Source organism: Lutra lutra, chromosome 16 (genome assembly GCF_902655055.1).
Source record: "Lutra lutra chromosome 16, mLutLut1.2, whole genome shotgun sequence".
Classification (NCBI taxonomy): Eukaryota; Metazoa; Chordata; class Mammalia; order Carnivora; family Mustelidae; genus Lutra; species Lutra lutra.
Window position 1 is genome coordinate 20,877,150 of NC_062293.1, and position 19,232 is coordinate 20,896,381.

Genomic DNA, 19,232 nt, shown 5'->3' on the forward strand with positions numbered 1-19,232 from the left:
AGACAGAGCCGAGGAGTGACTCTCAGCTCGGGGTTGCCTTGAACCGGTTGCAGGCTCGGTCAGCTTGGAGCGTGGCTGGAGGCCAGGGTGACGGGAGTCATTGGGCACTGTTCTCTGAGGGCGCACTGAGGAGTGGGGCCCCGGGCTCTCGGCTCCTCCGGGCTGGAGACCGGGAGGCCGCCATCTTCATTCCCGTCTTCCGGAACTCTACGGAAAGCGCTCAGGGAACAAAAGCTCCCGAAAGCAAACCCAGCAAACCCAAGCGGATTACTCAGCCCGGCCCTGGGTAAGGGTGGTGCAACTCCACCTGGGGCAAAGACGCTTGAGAATCACTACAACAGGCCCCTCCCCCAGAAGATCAACGGGAAACCCAGCCAGGACCAAGTTCACCTACCATGGAGTGCAGTTTCAATACCAAGGAGAGCGGCAGAATTCCAGAGGAGAAGAAAGCAAAGCACGGAACTCATGGCTTTCTCCCCATGATTTTTTAGCCTTGCAGTTAATTTAATTTTTTTTCTTTTTCAATTTTTTTTTCTTTTTCTCTTCTTCTGCTAAATTTTTTTAACTTTTACTGTTTTCTTTTTTAACGTTTTTAAAATAGTTTATCTAATATATATATATATTTTTCCTCTTTTTATATTTTTTCTTTATCGGCTTTCTTTTTTTAATAGTTTCATTTTTTTTTTTTTCTTTCTGAACTCTTTTTGTCCCCTTTCTCCCCGCTCATGATTTGGGATCTCTTCTGATTTGGCTAAAGCATATTTTCCTGGGGTTGTTGCGACCCTTTTAGTATTTTACTTGCTCCTTCATATACTCTTATCTGGACAAAATGACAAGGCAGAAAAATTCACAACAAAAAAAAGAACAAGAGGCAGTACCAAAGGCTAGGGACCTAATCAACACAGACATTGGTAATATGTCAGATATCGAGTTCAGAATGATGATTCTCAAGGTTCTAGCCGGGCTTGAAAAAGGCATGGAAGATATTAAAGCAACCCTCTCGGGAGATATAAAAGCCCTTTCTGGAGAAATAAAAGAACTAAAATCTAACCAAGTTGAAATCAAAAAAGCTATTAATGAGGTGCAATCAAAAATGGAGGCTCTCACTGCTAGGATAAATGAGGCAGAAGAAAGAATTAGCGATATAGAAGACCAAATGACAGAGAATAAAGAAGCTGAGCAAAAGAGGGACAAACAGCTACTGGACCACGAGGGGAGAATTTGAGAGATAAGTGACACCATAAGATGAAACAACATTAGAATAATTGGGATTCCAGAAGAAGAGGAAACAGAGAGGGGAGCAGAAGGTATGTTGGAGAGAATTATTGGAGAGAATTTCCCAATATGGCAAAGGGAACAAGCATCAAAATCCAGGAGGTTCAGAGAACCCCCCTCAACATCAATAAGAATAGGTCCACACCCCGTCACCTAATAGTAAAATTGACAAGTCTTAGTGACAAAGAAAAGATCCTGAAAGCAGCCCGGGAAAAGAAGTCTGTAACGTACAATGGTAAAAATATTATATTGGCAGCAGACTTATCCACAGAGACCTGGCAGGCCAGAAAGAGCTGGCATGATATATTCAGAGTACTAAATGAGAAAAACATGCAGCCAAGAATACTATATCCAGCTAGGCTATCACTGAAAATAGAAGGAGAGATTAAAAGCTTCCAGGACAAACAAAAACTGAAAAAATTTGCAAATACCAAACCAGCTCTACAGGAAATATTGAAAGGGGTCCTCTAAGCAAAGAGAGACCCTAAAAGTAGTAGATCAGAAAGAAACAGACACAATATACAATAACAGTCACCTTACAGGCAATACAATGGCACTAAATTCATATCTCTCAATACTTACCCTGAATGTTAATGGGCTAAATGCCCCAATCAAAAGACACTGGGTATCAGAATGGATCAAAAAACAAAACCCATCTATATGTTGCCTACAAGAAACTCATCTTAAACCCGAAGACACCTCCAGGTTTAAAGTGAGGGGGTGGAAAAGAATTTACCATGTTAATGGACATCAGAAGAAAGCAGGAGTGGCAATCCTTATATCAGATCAATTAGATTTTAAGCCAAAGACTATAATAAGAGATGAGGAAGGACACTATATCATACTCAAAGGAACTGTCCAACAAGAAGATCTAACAATTTTAAATATCTATGCCCCTAACGTGGGAGCAGCCAACTATATAAACCAATTAATAACAAAATCAAAGAAACACATCGACAAGAATACAATAATAGTAGGGGATTTTAACACTCCCCTCACTGAAATGGACAGATCATCCAAGCAAAAGATCAACAAGGAAATAAAGGCCTTAAATGACACACTGGACCAGATGGACATCACCGATATATTCAGAACATTTCATCCCAAAGCAACAGAATACACATTCTTCTCTAGTGCACATGGAGCATTCTCCAGAATAGATCACATTCTTGGTCCTAAATCAAGTCTCAACAGGTATCAAAAGATTGGGATCATTCCCTGCATATTTTCAGACCAAAATGCTCTGAAGCTAGAACTCAATAACAAGAAGAAATTTGGAAAGAACCCAAATACATGGAGACTAAACAGCATCCTTCTAAAGAATGAATGGGTCAACCAGGAAATCAAAGAAGAATTGAAAAAATTTATGGAAACAAATGATAATGAAAACACAACAGTTCAGAATCTGTGGGACACAACAAAGGCAGTCCTGAGAGGAAAATATATAGCGGTACAAGCCTTTCTCAAGAAACAAGAAAGGTCTCAGGTACACAACCTTACGCTACACCTAAAGGAGCTGGAGAAAGAACAAGAAAGAAACCCTAAACCCAGCAGGAGAAGAGAAATCATAAAGATCAGAGCAGAAATCAATGAAATAGAAACCAAAAAAACAATAGAACAAATCAACGAAACTAGGAGCTGGTTCTTTGAAAGAATTAATAAGATTGATAAACCCCTGGCCAGACTTATCAAAAAGAAAAGAGAGAGGACCCAAATAAATAAAATCATGAATGAAAGAGGAGAGATCACAACGAACACCAAAGAAATACAGACAATTATAAGAACATACTATGAGCAACTCTACGCCAACAAATTTGACAATCTGGAAGAAATGGATGCATTCCTAGAGACATATAAACTACCACAACTGAACCAGGAAGAAATAGAAAGCCTCAGCAGACCCATAACCAGTAAGGAGATTGAAACAGTCATCAAAAATCTCCAAACAAACAAAAGCCCAGGGCCAGACGGCTTCCTGGGGGAATTCTACCAAACATTTAAAGAAGAACTAATTCCTATTCTCCTGAAACTGTTCCAAAAAATAGAAATAGAAGGAAAACTTCCAAACTCATTTTATGAGGCCAGCATCACCTTGATCCCAAAACCAGACAAGGATCCCATCAAAAAAGAGAACTACAGACCAATATCCTTGATGAACATAGATGCAAAAATTCTCGCCAAAATACTAGCCAATAGGATTCAACAGTCCATTAAAAGGATTATTCACCACGACCAAGTGGGATTTATTCCAGGGCTGCAAGGCTGGTTCAACATCCGCAAATCAATCAATGTGATACAACACATTAATAAAAGAAAGAACAAGAACCATATGATACTCTCCATAGATGCTGAAAAAGCATTTGACAAAGTACAGCATCCCTTCCTGATCAAAACTCTTCAAAGTGTAGGGATAGGCGGCACATACCTCAATATTATCAAAGCCATCTATGAAAAACCCACTGCAAATATCATTCTCAATGGAGAAAAACTGAAAGCTTTTCCGCTAAGGTCAGGAACACGGCAGGGATGTCCGTTATCACCACTGCTATTCAACATAGTACTAGAAGTCCTAGCCTCAGCAATCAGACAACAAAAGGAAATTAAAGGCATCCAAATTGGCAAAGAAGAAGTCAAACTATCACTCTTTGCAGATGATATGATACTCTATGTGGAAAACCCAAAAGACTCCACTCCAAAACTGCTAGAACTTGTACAGGAATTCAGTAAAGTGTCAGGATATAAAATCAATGCACAGAAATCAGTTGCATTTCTCTACACCAACAACAAGACAGAAGAAAGAGAAATTAAGGAGTCCATCCCATTTACAATTACACCCAAAACTATAAGATACCTAGGAATAAACCTAACCATGAGGCTAAGAATCTATACTCAGAAAACTATAAAGTACTCATGAAAGAAATTGAGGAAGACACAAAGAAATGGAAAAATGTTCCATGCTCCTGGATTGGAAGAATAAATATTGTGAAAATGTCTATGCTACCTAAAGCAATCTACACATTTAATGCATTTCCTATCAAAGTACCATCCATTTTTTTCAAAGAAATGGAACAAAGAATCCTAAAATTTATATGGAACCAGAAAAGACCTCGAATAGCCAAAGGAATATTGAAAAAGAAAGCCAAAGTTGGTGGCATCACAATTCCGGACTTCAAGCTCTATTACAAAGCTGTCATCATCAAGACAGCATGGTACTGGCACAAAAACAGACACATAGATCAATGGAACAGAATAGAGAGCCCAGAAATAGACCCTCAACTCTATGGTCAACTCATCTTCGACAAAGCAGGAAAGAATGTCCAATGGAACAAAGACAGCCTCTTCAATAAATGGTGTTGGGAAAATTGGACAGCCACATGCAGAAAAATGAAATTGGATCATTTCCTTACACCACACACGAAAATAGACTCAAAATGGATGAAGGATCTCAATGTGAGAAAGGAATCCATCAAAATCCTCGAGGAGAACACAGGCAGCAACCTCTTCGACCTCAGCCGCAGCAACATCTTCCTAGGAACATCCCCAAAGGCAAGGGAAGCAAGGGCAAAAATGAACTTTTGGGATTTTATCAAGATCAAAAGCTTTTGCACAGCAAAGGAAACAGTGAACAAAACCAAAAGACAACTGACAGAATGGGAGAAGATATTTGCAAGTGACATATCAGATAAAGGGCTAGTGTCCAAAATCTATAAAGAACTTAGCAAATTCAACACCCAAAGAACAAATAATCCGATCAAGAAATGGGCAGAGGACATGAACAGACATTTCTGCAAAGAAGACATCCAGATGGCCAACAGACACATGAAAAAGTGCTCCATATCACTCGGCATCAGGGAAATACAAATCAAAACCACCATGAGATATCACCTCACACCAGTCAGAATGGCTAAAATTAACAAGTCAGGAAATGACAGATGCTGGCGAGGATGCGGAGAAAGGGGAACCCTCCTACACTGTTGGTGGGAATGCAAGCTGGTGCAACCACTCTGGAAAACAGCATGGAGGTTCCTCAAAATGTTGAAAATAGAACTACCCTATGACCCTGCAATTGCACTGCTGGGTATTTACCCTAAAGATACAAACGTAGTGATCCGAAGGGGCACGTGCACCCGAATGTTTATAGCAGCAATGTCTACAATAGCCAAACTATGGAAAGAACCTAGATGTCCATCTACAGACGAATGGATAAAGAAGATGTGGTATATATACACAATGGAATACTATGCAGCCATCAAAAGAAATGAAATCTTGCCATTTGCGACGACGTGGATGGAACTAGAGGGTATCATGCTTAGCGAAATAAGTCAATTGGAGAAAGACAACTATCATATGATCTCCCTGATATGAGGGAGAGGAGATGCAACATGGGGGGTCGAGGGGGTAGGAGAAGAGTAAATGAAACAAGATGGGATTGGGAGGGAGACAAACCATAAGTGACTCTTAATCTCACAAAACAAACTGAGGGTTGATGGGGGGAGGGGGGTTTGGGAGAGGGGGGGTGGGGTTATGGATATTGGGGAGGTTATGTGCTATGGTGAGTGCTGTGAAGTGTGTAAACTTGGCGATTCGCAGACCTGTACCCCTGGGGATAAAAATATATGTTATAAAAAATCAGGACAGAATGAATATATCCAGGTCAATGACATTCTTCATAGTTTTTCCTTTCACACAAATTTCAGCTTAATTTTGTCAGGTATCTAAGAATTGGCTTTCAAATCAATTATAAGCCACAAGCACATGGAGGTATTTTTAAAAATTATATAACTTGATCGTCCATCTTATTCATAAAGTTTCTTGTTGAATGGCTTCCCCCCCAAAATCAAATCCATCCTTAAAAGACAAAGATTTGGTGTTAACAAACTGGTTATTAAAAAAATACAGACATTTCCAAAACACAAAACTCCAAACAAGCTTTGAACAGAGGTCATCACTAGAACAAAGGAGATTCTGGCCAGGAGCAAAGTTTTTTGGATCTGTAAATTCTGTCATTTTTTTTTTTTCAAAACAGAAATCTCAATCCCTGTAGCTGAACTGTAATTTTGTAAGTAAATGTATTCTACATCCCCTCAAATACTTCCATGTGGCTTTTAAATTTTTTCCCAGTACTCTGTCATCGTCATCATACATGATGACAGTTTTTCTCCACCTTGGTGGTACTCTGGAATCACCTGGGAACTTAAAAAAAATGGCAAAGCCTGAGTTTGCCCTTAGAGAATCTGATTTAATTGGTCTGGGATGTAGGCTGGCCGTTGTGAGTTTTCTTATTTTTATTTTTTATTTTATTTTTTAAATTTAAATTCAATGAGCCAACATATAAGTACACCATTAGTTTCAGATGCAGTGGTCAATAATTTATCAGTTGCATATAACTCCCAGTGCTCATCACATCATGTGACCTCCTTAATGCTCATCATCCAGTTAACCCTATCCCCACACCCACCTCCCCTCCAGCAGCCCTGTTTGCTTCCTGGAGTTAAGAGTTTCTCAAACTCAACACACGCAAAACAGATAATCATGTCAAAAAATGGGCAGAAGACATGAACAGACACTTCTCCAATGAAGACATACAAATGGCTATCAGAGACATGAAAAAATGTTCATCATCACTAGCCATCAGGGAGATTCAAATTAAAACCACATTGAGATACCACCTTACACCAGTTAGAATGGCCAAAATTAGCAAGACAGGAAACAACATGTGTTGGAGAGGATGTGGAGAAAGGGGAACCCTCTTACACTGTTGATGGGAATGCAAGTTGGTGCAGCCACTTTGGAGAACAGTGTGGAGATTCCTCAAGAAATTAGAAATAGAGCTTCCCTATGACCCTGCAATTGCACTACTGGGTATTTACCCCAAAGATACAGATGTAGTGAAAAGAAGGGCCATCTGTACCCCAATGTTTATAGCAGCAATGGCCACGGTTACCAAACTGTGGAAAGAACCAAGATGCCCTTCAACAGATGAATGGATAAGGAAGATGTGGTCCATATACACTATGGAGTATTATGCCTCCATCAGAAAAGATGAATACCCAACTTTTGTAGCAATCTGTACAGGACTGGAAGAGATTATGCTGAGTGAAGTAAGTCAAGCAGAGAGAGAATCAATTATCATATGGTTTCACTTATTTGTGGAGCATAACAAATAACATGGAGGACATAGGGAGATGGAGAGGAGAAGGGAAATGAAGGAAATTGGAAGGGAAGGTGAACCATGAGAGACTATGGACTCTGAAAAACAATCTGAGGGTTTTGAAGGGGCGGGGGGTGGGAGGTTGGGGGAGCCAGGTGGTGGGTATTATGGAGGGCACGTATGGCATGGAGCACTGGGTGTGGTGCATAAACAATGAATTCTGTTACCTGAAAAGAAATTAATTTAAAAAAATTAAAAAAAGAAATAAAAAAAAAGAGTTTCTTATGGTTTGTCTCCCTCTCTGCTCTCTTCCCATTCAGTTTTCCCTCTCTTCCCTTATAATTCTCTGCACTGTTTCTTATATTCCACGTATAAGTGAAACCATATGATAATTGTCTTTCTCCAATTGATTTATTTCACTCAGCATAATACCCTTCAGTTCCATCCATGTTGATGTAAATGGTAAGTATTCATCCTTTCTGATAGCTGAGTAGTATTCTGTTGTATATACGAACCAAATCTTCTTTGTCCACTGTTGAAGGACATCTTGGCTGCTTCTGCAGTTTGGCTATTGTGGACATTGCTGCTATGAACACTGGGGTGCAGTGGGAGTTTAAAAATCTCTACTGGCTCTACTCTACTCTAATGAGCCAGTTGTGACCCACTTGCCAGAAGTAGGGTTCTAGTTCTCACTTACCTTCTCATCAGTTCTGTGTCCTTGGACAAGACATGTAACTTCTCTGAGCCTCAGTTTCCCCAGAGTGGAGGTAACAATATCTTCTCCGCCTGCATTATACATTTGCCAAGAGGATTGTGGAAGACTGTGTTTATGGAAAAACTTTGCAAACCAGATATTTTTATTAGGATTATAATTTTGATTATTGATGACTTAACATATAGATAAGCTTCTTAAAAATAGAAAAGCATGGTCATTTTTGTTGTTGTTGTTTCATGCCCAACAGTAGAATTTGTATACCATCCTGTTGTCTTTTACATCATTGTTTCTTTCTTTAAGTCCCCTACCTAGCTCTGGAGTATATATTCTATATAATATTATTTGATACTTTTTGGCTCCACCCCCATCTTCTGATAGGACCCCAGGCCCATCTCATTGCATGTCCAGTGCTCTTTTGTGATCTCTTTAGTTGGCTCTTGGCTGTCCTGGTCTGAACTCTTAGCCCACTGGGAATATCATTCTCAGATACTTGACCCATCCCCAAGCTTATGTCCTGAAAATTTTGGTTGATTCTTTTCCTGAAAATTCTTATTTGTTATGGGTATAGGGCTTTTTTTTTTTTTTTTTTTTTTTTTTTTTTTTTTTTTTTTTTTTTGCATCCGTATATCTGTGGTCAGAGTCATTGTTTGAGTGCTTTGAGGCCTGAGGCTGCTGTCAGGATCTCTAGGAAGAGCAGGACTGTCCAGGAACGTACAGCATTTCTCTCTGTAAAAGCCCATCTCATTACTTCCAGGAGGCGCGCCTCATCACAAGCTTGTGGGATTTGTCACTTTTTAATCTCCAGTTTACTGAGGAGCAAAGCAACATGCAGGAAGCCTAGGTGTGTCTTCCTGTTCGTGCTCAGAGCTGGCATTGGAATTCATGAGCTACCTCTGTTTTCTTCCAGTTCTCATGTTTTGTCACATCCTGGCCTACACCAGTGTCCTATCTTTCTACTTCACAGTGAGGTGTGATGGGCCCAGCAGACTTGAGTCTACTTACTTGTGTCCTTTTAGACTTTACTTTCTTCTCAGATTCTTTTTTTTTATTTTTTTATTTTTTATTTTTTCAGCATAACAGTATTCATTGTTTTTGCACCACACCCATTGCTCCATGCAATCCGTGCCCTCTACAATACCCACCACCTGGTGCCCCCCAACCTCCCACCCCCCACCCCTTCAAAATTCTCAGATCGTTTTTCAGAGTCCATAGTCTCTCACTGTTCACCTCCCCTTCCAATTTCCCTCAACTCCCTTCTCCTCTCCATCTCCCCTTGTCCTCCATGCTATTTGTTATGCTCCACAAATAAGTGAAACCATATGATAATTGACTCTCTCTGCTTGACTTATTTCACTCAGCATAATCTCTTCCAGTCCCGTCCATGTTGCTACAAAACTTGGGTATTCATCCTTTAAGAATCTATACTCAGAAAACTATAAAGTACTCATGAAAGAAATTGAGGAAGACACAAAGAAATGGAAAAATGTTCCATGCTCCTGGATTGGAAGAATAAATATTGTGAAAATGTCTATGCTACCTAAAGCAATCTACACATTTAATGCATTTCCTATCAAAGTACCATCCATTTTTTTCAAAGAAATGGAACAAAGAATCCTAAAATTTATATGGAACCAGAAAAGACCTCGAATAGCCAAAGGAATATTGAAAAAGAAAGCCAAAGTTGGTGGCATCACAATTCCGGACTTCAAGCTCTATTACAAAGCTGTCATCATCAAGACAGCATGGTACTGGCACAAAAACAGACACATAGATCAATGGAACAGAATAGAGAGCCCAGAAATAGACCCTCAACTCTATGGTCAACTCATCTTCGACAAAGCAGGAAAGAATGTCCAATGGAACAAAGACAGCCTCTTCAATAAATGGTGTTGGGAAAATTGGACAGCCACATGCAGAAAAATGAAATTGGATCATTTCCTTACACCACACACGAAAATAGACTCAAAATGGATGAAGGATCTCAATGTGAGAAAGGAATCCATCAAAATCCTCGAGGAGAACACAGGCAGCAACCTCTTCGACCTCAGCCGCAGCAACATCTTCCTAGGAACATCCCCAAAGGCAAGGGAAGCAAGGGCAAAAATGAACTTTTGGGATTTTATCAAGATCAAAAGCTTTTGCACAGCAAAGGAAACAGTGAACAAAACCAAAAGACAACTGACAGAATGGGAGAAGATATTTGCAAGTGACATATCAGATAAAGGGCTAGTGTCCAAAATCTATAAAGAACTTAGCAAATTCAACACCCAAAGAACAAATAATCCGATCAAGAAATGGGCAGAGGACATGAACAGACATTTCTGCAAAGAAGACATCCAGATGGCCAACAGACACATGAAAAAGTGCTCCATATCACTCGGCATCAGGGAAATACAAATCAAAACCACCATGAGATATCACCTCACACCAGTCAGAATGGCTAAAATTAACAAGTCAGGAAATGACAGATGCTGGCGAGGATGCGGAGAAAGGGGAACCCTCCTACACTGTTGGTGGGAATGCAAGCTGGTGCAACCACTCTGGAAAACAGCATGGAGGTTCCTCAAAATGTTGAAAATAGAACTACCCTATGACCCTGCAATTGCACTGCTGGGTATTTACCCTAAAGATACAAACGTAGTGATCCGAAGGGGCACGTGCACCCGAATGTTTATAGCAGCAATGTCTACAATAGCCAAACTATGGAAAGAACCTAGATGTCCATCTACAGACGAATGGATAAAGAAGATGTGGTATATATACACAATGGAATACTATGCAGCCATCAAAAGAAATGAAATCTTGCCATTTGCGACGACGTGGATGGAACTAGAGGGTATCATGCTTAGCGAAATAAGTCAATTGGAGAAAGACAACTATCATATGATCTCCCTGATATGAGGGAGAGGAGATGCAACATGGGGGGTTGAGGGGGTAGGAGAAGAATAAATGAAACAAGATGGGATTGGGAGGGAGACAAACCATAAGTGACTCTTAATCTCACAAAACAAACTGAGGGTTGATGGGGGGAGGGGGGTTTGGGAGAGGGGGGTGGGTTTATGGATATTGGGGAGGGTATGTGCTATGGTGAGTGCTGTGAAGTGTGTAAACCTGGCGATTCGCAGACCTGTACCCCTGGGGATAAAAATATATGTTTATAAAGCTGTAAAAAAAAAAAAGATTCTTTTTTTTAAAGGTTTTATTTATTTATTTGACAGAGAGAGGGAGAGAGTTCACAAGTAGGCAGAGAGGCAGATAGAGAGAGAGGGGGGAAACAGGCTTCCTGCTGAGCAGAGAGCCCAATGCGGGGCTCGATCCCAGGACCCTGAGACCCTGACCTGAGCCGAAGGCAGAGGCTTTAACCCACTGAGCCACCCAGGTGCCCCTCTTCTCAGATTCTTGATCTCTGATACATGGTGACAATAATGGCATTGAAACATCCAGAGTTTGGTGTGAAGATGGAATTTTGTATGTGAAGGGTCCTAGTAGACTACCTGATGAGGAAGTGACATATTGCTATTCATTTCTTTCCTGCCTCACCATCTGAGCCTCAGTTTTCTTCTCCATAAATTCAGGTCTTTCTAGCTCTAGAGTTATTTGATTCTTAGGAAATAGATCCTACTTCTGAGGTGAGTTTTATCGGGCTAAAAATTCAGGGTGAGGCAAGTAGGCTTTCTCTGGCATTCTAAATCACCTTAGGTCATGCCGTTGTGCATTTTGATTTTTAAATTTTTTTTAATTTTAATTTTTATTTTAAGATTATTTATTTATTTATTTGACAGACAGAGATCATAAGTAGGCAGAGAGGCAGGCAGAGAGAGAGTAGGAAGCAGGCTCCCCGCGGAGCAGAGAGCCTGATGCAGGGCTCGATCCCAGGACCCTGGGATCATGACCTGAGCCGAAGGCAGAGGCTTTAACCCACTGAGCCACCCAGGTGCCCCCATTTTGATTTTTTTAGATGCTAAGAAAAGGCAATCTAATTTTCAATCTGGACATAGCAACCAATCATGCAAAAGGACAGCCTTTTGCCTGTGAAGAAAAGGAAATAAGAATAATTTGGTTTTGGTTCAAGAGGGTACCATAGAGTGTAGCTGGGTGAGAGAGGCCTTTGGGCAGAGAGAACTTTGGAAGACTGATGAGCTTCGGGGGTGGGGTAGGAACAGGGCCCTGGTAGGAATCAGAAACAAAAACTATAAAGAGAGGGGCAAGGGGAAGAAAGGAATCTAAGATTTCTTTCCCCTCACAAAATCAGAGAAACTTCTGTGCCAAATGTTTGCACTGTGTTTAGGTATTCAGGGTCAGAAATTAGACAATGAATTGTTCAAATCCCAGCTCTGCCACTTATTGGCTGTGTCTTGGGAAAATCCTGAGCCTTTCCCAATCTCTTAATTTATCTGTAAAATGGGAATAATTTTATAGGCCAATCTTACAGGCTTGTTGGGAGGGTCAAATGAGAAATGTACTACAGCACTTAGTGCCTTGTTTGGCATAGAATAAGTATTCATGAAGTGGTAAGTAACATGGTCAGCATCACCAAAACCACTACCATCATTATTATGGATGTTAGCACAGAAACACACTGGGGGAGTCCCCAGTAGATTCAGTGGACTCCATTTCAAGGCCAGTACAAGAAAGGGGGCTTTCATGGCATTACAACCCTGTATAGAGAACATGTCCTCCTCAAGAACCACCCCAAATAAGATAACCGAATCCACAAGATCATTAACTTTTCAGGGAATGTAGGGATAATGGGCCCTCTGTTAACTTCCTACTCTGGCCACCAAGTTAATGTTAAAATTTTCATTTTTGTTGACTAATTCATGAATATAGTTCTGTGCCCTAGTGTTTGCAAGGTAAATGAGTGAAGTTTTATCACCATTGGGCTGGCATGGGCTGTGTGCCCAGGTGTCTGCTTGACAGAATTGGATTTTCAGAAAATTCTACATCTGAGCCATCTGGGCCAACAGTAAGGAGGAAGATTATGGAAATGATCATCACTCCCACCCCCATCCATATTCACACACAATATTACACACACACACACACACACACACACACACACACACACACACACACATATACATATAAGATTTTAATTACTTATTAGGAAGAGAGAGAGAGGGGGGCAATGACAGGGGGAACAATAGGTAGAGGGAGAAGCAGGCTCCCCAGTGAGCAGGGAGCCTGATGTAGGACTTGATCCCAGGACCCTAGGATAGTGACTCAAGCCGAAGGCAGACACTTAACCAACTGAACGACCCAGGCGTCCCCACACACAATATATTACTTATATTTTACAACAAAACTATGAGGTGGGGAGCATATTACTACTTAAACTTAAGAAATGAAGAGAATGAGTCAAAAAGGGGAACTCACTTCTCTGAACTCATATGATCAGTAAGAATGTGAACTCAGGTAGGTTAGCTTCAAATGTGTGCTTTTCTGTTACCTTCATACTTCCTTTGAAATCTGGACACAATGTTCATAAATTGCTTATATGATGTTGCACAAATAATTTTTGGGGGACTTCTGTCTGAGCCCAAGATTTTGTTTCTGTGTAGAAGGAAGGACAGAAAAAATGACAAGGAATAGAAGGTGAGATGAGGAAGGCTACTTCATTAAGATCCTTTACCAGGCAATAGGGAGACTCCCAAGAGTTTGGAGGTGTCCAAGGATCTCTGATCCCAGAGGTAATATAGAGGTGCATGCTCATCAGAGATGGTGCCCACTTCTTAGGGACGACAGAGTGAAGGTGCATTCTCATGGGTTGTGACTTGTTCTGGGAACATCTCAGGTGGGTAGAGTTATACCCCTAGGGATATACAATGCTCTCAGAAAGAGGATTAGCACTAGGGATAAGGTGAGAGAAATTTCCAGAGACTTTGAGATAAGGTCACCATAGACACAAAGATAACTCTGAGCTCCTCATTCTGGGTTTCCATTCTGTTGAGCCTGAAGTATTATGCTTTATGTTTATGCTTCAACATTGCCACTTGAACTCTCTGTGGACTATTCCAGGCATAATTTTATTTCTAGATATTTCTTCTCTTTCTCATCTTTAGGGAGATTGTTGTTTCAGTACAGATTGGTAAACTTCTTCTCTAAAGAGCCAGATCATAAATATTTTAGGCTTTGCAAGCCGTATGGTTTCTGTTACACTATTCAACTCCGCCATTGTAGGCCAAAAGCGGCCACAGATAATACCTAATGAATGTAGGTGTGTGCTATGTTCATTTATTTAGAAAAGAAAGGGAGCAGGCTGAACTTGGATTGTGGGCCCTAGTTTGCTGATCTCTGCTTCAGTGTTATTCTACCCATTTTAGCCAGTTTCACTTCTCAGCCATGAACAATCCATTATTTTCAATCTCTATGTATTGATAAATTCCTTAAGCCCCAGTTAATACTCTCATGAGTGGCTAATACAGGACAAGTTTCTGCTACGAAGTCAAGTTGAACTGAACACTGAGGAATGGGTAGGCCTGGGAAAAAAGGGCCACCTGGAAGACTGTTCTCTCCAAACTCTTTCCAGGGAACTAGTGGCAGAACCTCATGGGTGAGGAGTCCCAAACAACTCCACCCCATGTCCCTGGATCTCCTCCCCTCTGAGTAATGGGGAGACCATTTGGGTTTGTGATGATTCTGTCTCCTTTGAAGCCATCTGATGAAACTCTGATTTCACCAACCACTAGCACCCAGGAGGAACCTGGTGTGACACAAGCTGAATGGAATAATTTTATGGGTTGAGGGGACTCTTTGGAGGCATCTAACTAGCATATTTTGGAGAAAAAATTAGCTGAAGCATTAGGAAGGGAAACTATGTTGTATGCCAACCTCCACCCACTAATAAGGGTATAAAAGGACCATGGGGGAAGGAGAGACTCAAACCTCACCACATCCACCTGTGTTAGCTTACCTGCTCTCCATCACCTCTCCCTGCACCATGCCTTACAACTGCTGCCTGCCCAACGTGAGCTGCCGCTCCACCTGCTGCTCCCGGCCCTGTGTGCCCCCCAGCTGCCACACCTGCACCCTGCCTGGGGCCTGCAACATCCCTGCCAATGTGGGCAACTGCGGCTGGTTCTGTGAGGGCTCCTTCAATGGCAGCGAGAAGGAAACCATGCAGTTCCTGAACGACCGGCTGGCCAGCTACTTGGAGAAGGTGCGCCAGCTGGAGCGGGAGAACGCGGAGCTGGAGAGCCGCATCCGGGAGTGGTGCCAGCAGCAGGTGCCCTTTGTGTGTCCCAGCTACCAGTCCTACTTCCGGACCATCGAGGAGCTCCAGCAGAAGGTGAGGGGGTCTTCTGTGGGGGTGCAACAGCAGCTGACTGTCCTTGAACAATAAGACCTTCTCAAATTCAAGCGGTCCTCACAGTAGAATCTTGCTTTCAGATTCTGTGTGCCAAGTCTGAGAACGCCAGGCTGGTGGTGCAGATCGACAATGCCAAGTTGGCCTCTGATGACTTCAGAACCAAGTATGTTGAGAATTTCAGGCTATGTGACCTCTAAGACCCCTATGTCTCTCTCATGGTCCTGTGAGACTAACATTTCCTGGAAGGGAAGAGGCAGCCATTTCATCCTTTTCATTTCTCTTCTCAAGCCTGGGTTTGTATAAAGCCATTTTCTAACAGAAATCCATACGCTGCATGCTCTTCAGTTTATAATGGTCTTTCTGGAAGATTTTCTCAAACTCCCAAATTTGGATGACATGAACTATTCTTGGAGAATGGATTGGTTCTTGGGGGATAGTGGTATATTAACCAACAAAATTGAGAGAAGAATTAGAGACTCCATTTAATGAATCCCTGTGGGCACCTTCTAGTGTTAGGGTGAGCCAGGAAGGGTCCTCTCCAGTCTTCTGTGCAGAGCTTGAGGGAAACATGGGAGAAAAGAGGCAGAAAACTGTATTAGCTCAAAGAGATTGAGACCAGCCCATCTACAAGACACACAGTGGGATGGGATTCTTTCCTACCTCATCCTCCCTTTGATCTGCGTGTGCAGGTACCACACGGAGCTGGGCTTGAGGCAGCTTGTGGAGTCGGACATCAACGGCCTGCGTAGGATCCTGGATGAGCTGACCCTGTGCAAGTCTGACCTGGAGGCCCAGGTGGAGTCCCTGAGGGAGGAGCTGCTGAGCCTCAAGAGTACCCATGAAGAGGTAAGAGGAAAAGGAAAAAAAAAGGAGGCTTCAGAGCCATGCCTTTAGCATTGGCAACCAAGAGGCAACTGACATCAGGCTTCTTGGGTTGGGACCCTTCTCTGAAGAGGTCAAGGTCAGCCAGTGAGTGAATCATGGTGCTATACCCATAGCATGGAGTGAGGTGGGTTGCTTATTCTCAAGCAGCTGGGTGAGGGTTGGGCAGTGTTGGAGATGCTGAGGAAGGGCAGCCATTTATTGAGCCCTGCTCTCTCCTTGTCACTGTTAGTTTCTGAATTAGTCAGAGAGATGGAGGAAAAAGAGAAATAAGACATGCCCCTCTCTTCAACAAGCTCCCAGTCTAGTCTGGCGAGATGGCCATTAAAGACAACGATATGAGGCAGGGAGAGGACAAGCAGCATATTCAAGGAGTAATCCAGTCTACCTGGAAAGAGATAAGGAACGCTTCTTAGAGGCATGTCATGGGAAAGAGGAGGAATTCACACTGGGATGTTTCAATCTGGGGGAAGAGGCTGAGCAAAGACACAGAGGTGCTAAAGCATATATATTGAGTTTGGCCCATGGACTGATATGGCTGGGCAGATAGGGATGTGAGGTGAAACGAGGTAGGACCTGCATACACCAGGGGGTTTGGATTTAATATTATTGGAAATGTGAGATACTTTAAGGTTTTTGGGAAAGAAATTGATGTGATCCCTACTTGGGTTTATTCCTACATCATATTTGCGTCAGTCTTGGGGAATGATCAGGATATTCCTTTTCAGTGCATTTTTGTTGTGCATACTTTCCTACAGTAGGAAGGTAGACAGTAGATCCATTTATGTGGCTCATTCATTCTTCTTCTTCCATCAGGAAGTCAACACCCTGCGTTGCCAGATTGGAGATCGCCTCAACGTGGAAGTGGATGCAGCCCCCACTGTGGACCTGAACCGTGTGCTTAACGAGACCAGGAGTCAGTATGAGGCCCTGGTGGAGACCAACCGCAGGGATGTGGAGGAATGGTTCACCACCCAGGTGGGCATCTCAGCACTTGGCCACTCAGAATCCCTTGGCCCCTCGGGGCCCTTGAGGCAGGTCTGACCCTGTCTTCTCCCCTGTGTTGTTTCAGACTGAGGAGCTGAACAAGCAGGTGGTGTCCAGCTCTGAGCAGCTGCAGTCCTGCCAGGCGGAGATCATTGAGCTGAGACGCACGGTCAACGCCCTGGAGATCGAGCTGCAGGCCCAGCACAACCTGGTGGGTGTTGTTCAGGATACTGTCCACACTCTCCTGACCTCGTGAAGCCTGGGGCTTCTCTGGAGCCCCATGGAGAAGCTCCCTGAGGAGCGGCTCTGTGACCTGCCTTATCTTCCCCACACAGAGGGACTCTCTGGAGAACACGCTGACAGAGACCGAGGCCCGCTACAGCTCCCAGCTGTCCCAGGTGCAGTGCATGATCACCAATGTGGAGTCCCAGCTGGCTGAGATCAGGTGTGACCTGGAGCGGCAGAACCAGGAGTACCAGGTGCTGTTGGACGTCAAGGCCCGGCTGGAGTGCGAGATCAATACGTACCGGGGCCTGCTGGAGAGTGAGGACTGCAAGTGAGTAGGAGGCAAAGGAGGCATGTAGTCCCATGTGGTGGGACTACAAGACATTGTGGGCATACACATGTGGGCCACATTTTCAACTCACAGAACATGCATTTATTCAGAATTCACTATGTGACAGTTACGTAGAAATTGAAGGTCAAAGGTGAAGGGCATACATCCCCTGCCTCAGGGAGCTAATAATGGAGAAGTGGGGGTGGAGAGATTGTTACAACAATAACTGTTGGGTAAGGCATATTGTGTTCGTTCCATGAAAGCTCAAGAGCACAAGAACAATTTTCTGCCTCAGCACAAAGCCTTCTCGGATGGGGATAAAGATTTGATAACAATCAAATTTGATTCCAACTATCTCCAACCACTGAGAATTCATGAGTTGTTTCATTAAGCGCCTAGGGCTCTTTCCACAATCATCCCCAATCCATTTTAAACCTCTGTCCTCCCAGGCTCCCCTGCAACCCATGTGCCACCACCAACGCTTGCGGCAATTCCTGTGGGTCCTGTGGCAACTGTCAAACGCGTTGCTCTTAATTTAAGAACTTGCATCCTTTTTGAAGACGACAATGAAGCCATTCAGATCAAGTACAGGAAAGGTCTTTAGGTTTTGCCTTCGTTGGAGCTCAGCTGCCAGTTAGAAGCCTACCCACACCCGATGTAATATTTCTAGACATAGAAATGCTTTCCAGATTCAACAAGCAAAGTCATACATCATTAACTTCCAATATCTGGAAAATCCCTTCCTATTGAAGATCGAGTATTTTTGTTTCTGAAGATGACCAGCTCCCTGTAATCTGAGCTCCAGGTATTACTTTTAGGGCATTTCCTGTATGTATTGTGTTTCCTGCTTTTCTTGCTTCTTTGGTATTCTCTGGAATGCAAGGAAGCTACTTCATTTACTTCCCAATAAACTTTATTTCTCTGGCATAGTAAATGTGTTTCTCATTCATATTTATGTACTGTAAAGAACTTGTGTTGCTGTTTCATAAAAATACCTCTTTGTCAGGAAGAAATGGGTTAAAAGAGTGACCCCAACCATTATATTCCAATGGTAAATACTGATGGGGAAGGGGATCTATCCTCCTGGGAGGCTACCACCAAGGAGAGACCATGCAGAAACCCTGACCTCCAGCACTCATGACCATCTTGCCTTGGCTGCAGGGTCCTAGGTAATACTGAAAGTCTTCCCCAAACCTCACTGCTCTCCCATTGTCACCTTCATCACTCAGGGGTCAATTCTCTGCTCCCCTTCCTCCTAAAGTACTTAAAGACCAGCTTCTGTAGAAACTGCTCAAAGAGAAGCAGTCCAACTTCTCTCCTCTCAGCTTGTCAGCTGTACCTGCATCACCAATATGGA

General features: G+C 42.7%; 2 protein-coding genes across 2 annotated transcripts in view; both read left to right on the forward strand.

Moving 5' to 3' along the window:
- The first annotated feature begins 15,039 nt into the window (after window positions 1-15,039).
- The window catches only part of LOC125087352 (keratin, type I cuticular Ha3-I), a 30,573-nt gene continuing 26,380 nt past the window's right edge, over window positions 15,040-19,232 (forward strand). The window contains exon 1 of the mRNA XM_047707582.1: window positions 15,040-15,081. The gene's annotated coding sequence lies outside the window, so the exon portion shown is untranslated. The remainder of the gene's footprint in view (window positions 15,082-19,232) is intronic.
- Window positions 15,067-18,809, forward strand: KRT34 (keratin 34). Its single transcript, XM_047707584.1, has 7 exons — window positions 15,067-15,429; window positions 15,531-15,613; window positions 16,140-16,296; window positions 17,149-17,310; window positions 17,405-17,530; window positions 17,655-17,875; window positions 18,325-18,809. Exons 1-7 carry the CDS (start codon window positions 15,082-15,084, stop codon window positions 18,407-18,409), a joined length of 1,182 nt encoding a protein of 393 aa, XP_047563540.1. The 5' UTR covers window positions 15,067-15,081; the 3' UTR covers window positions 18,410-18,809.

Excerpts from the sequence above, each read along its gene's own strand:
- KRT34 (XM_047707584.1), top strand. The coding sequence starts at position 15,082 with ATGCCTTACAACTGCTGCCTGCCCAACGTGAGCTGCCGCTCCACCTGC. Across the intron at positions 17,311-17,404 it reads AGGAATGGTTCACCACCCAG|ACTGAGGAGCTGAACAAGCA; the intron begins GTGGGCATCTCA and ends GTGTTGTTTCAG. Across the intron at positions 17,531-17,654 it reads TGCAGGCCCAGCACAACCTG|AGGGACTCTCTGGAGAACAC; the intron begins GTGGGTGTTGTT and ends TTCCCCACACAG.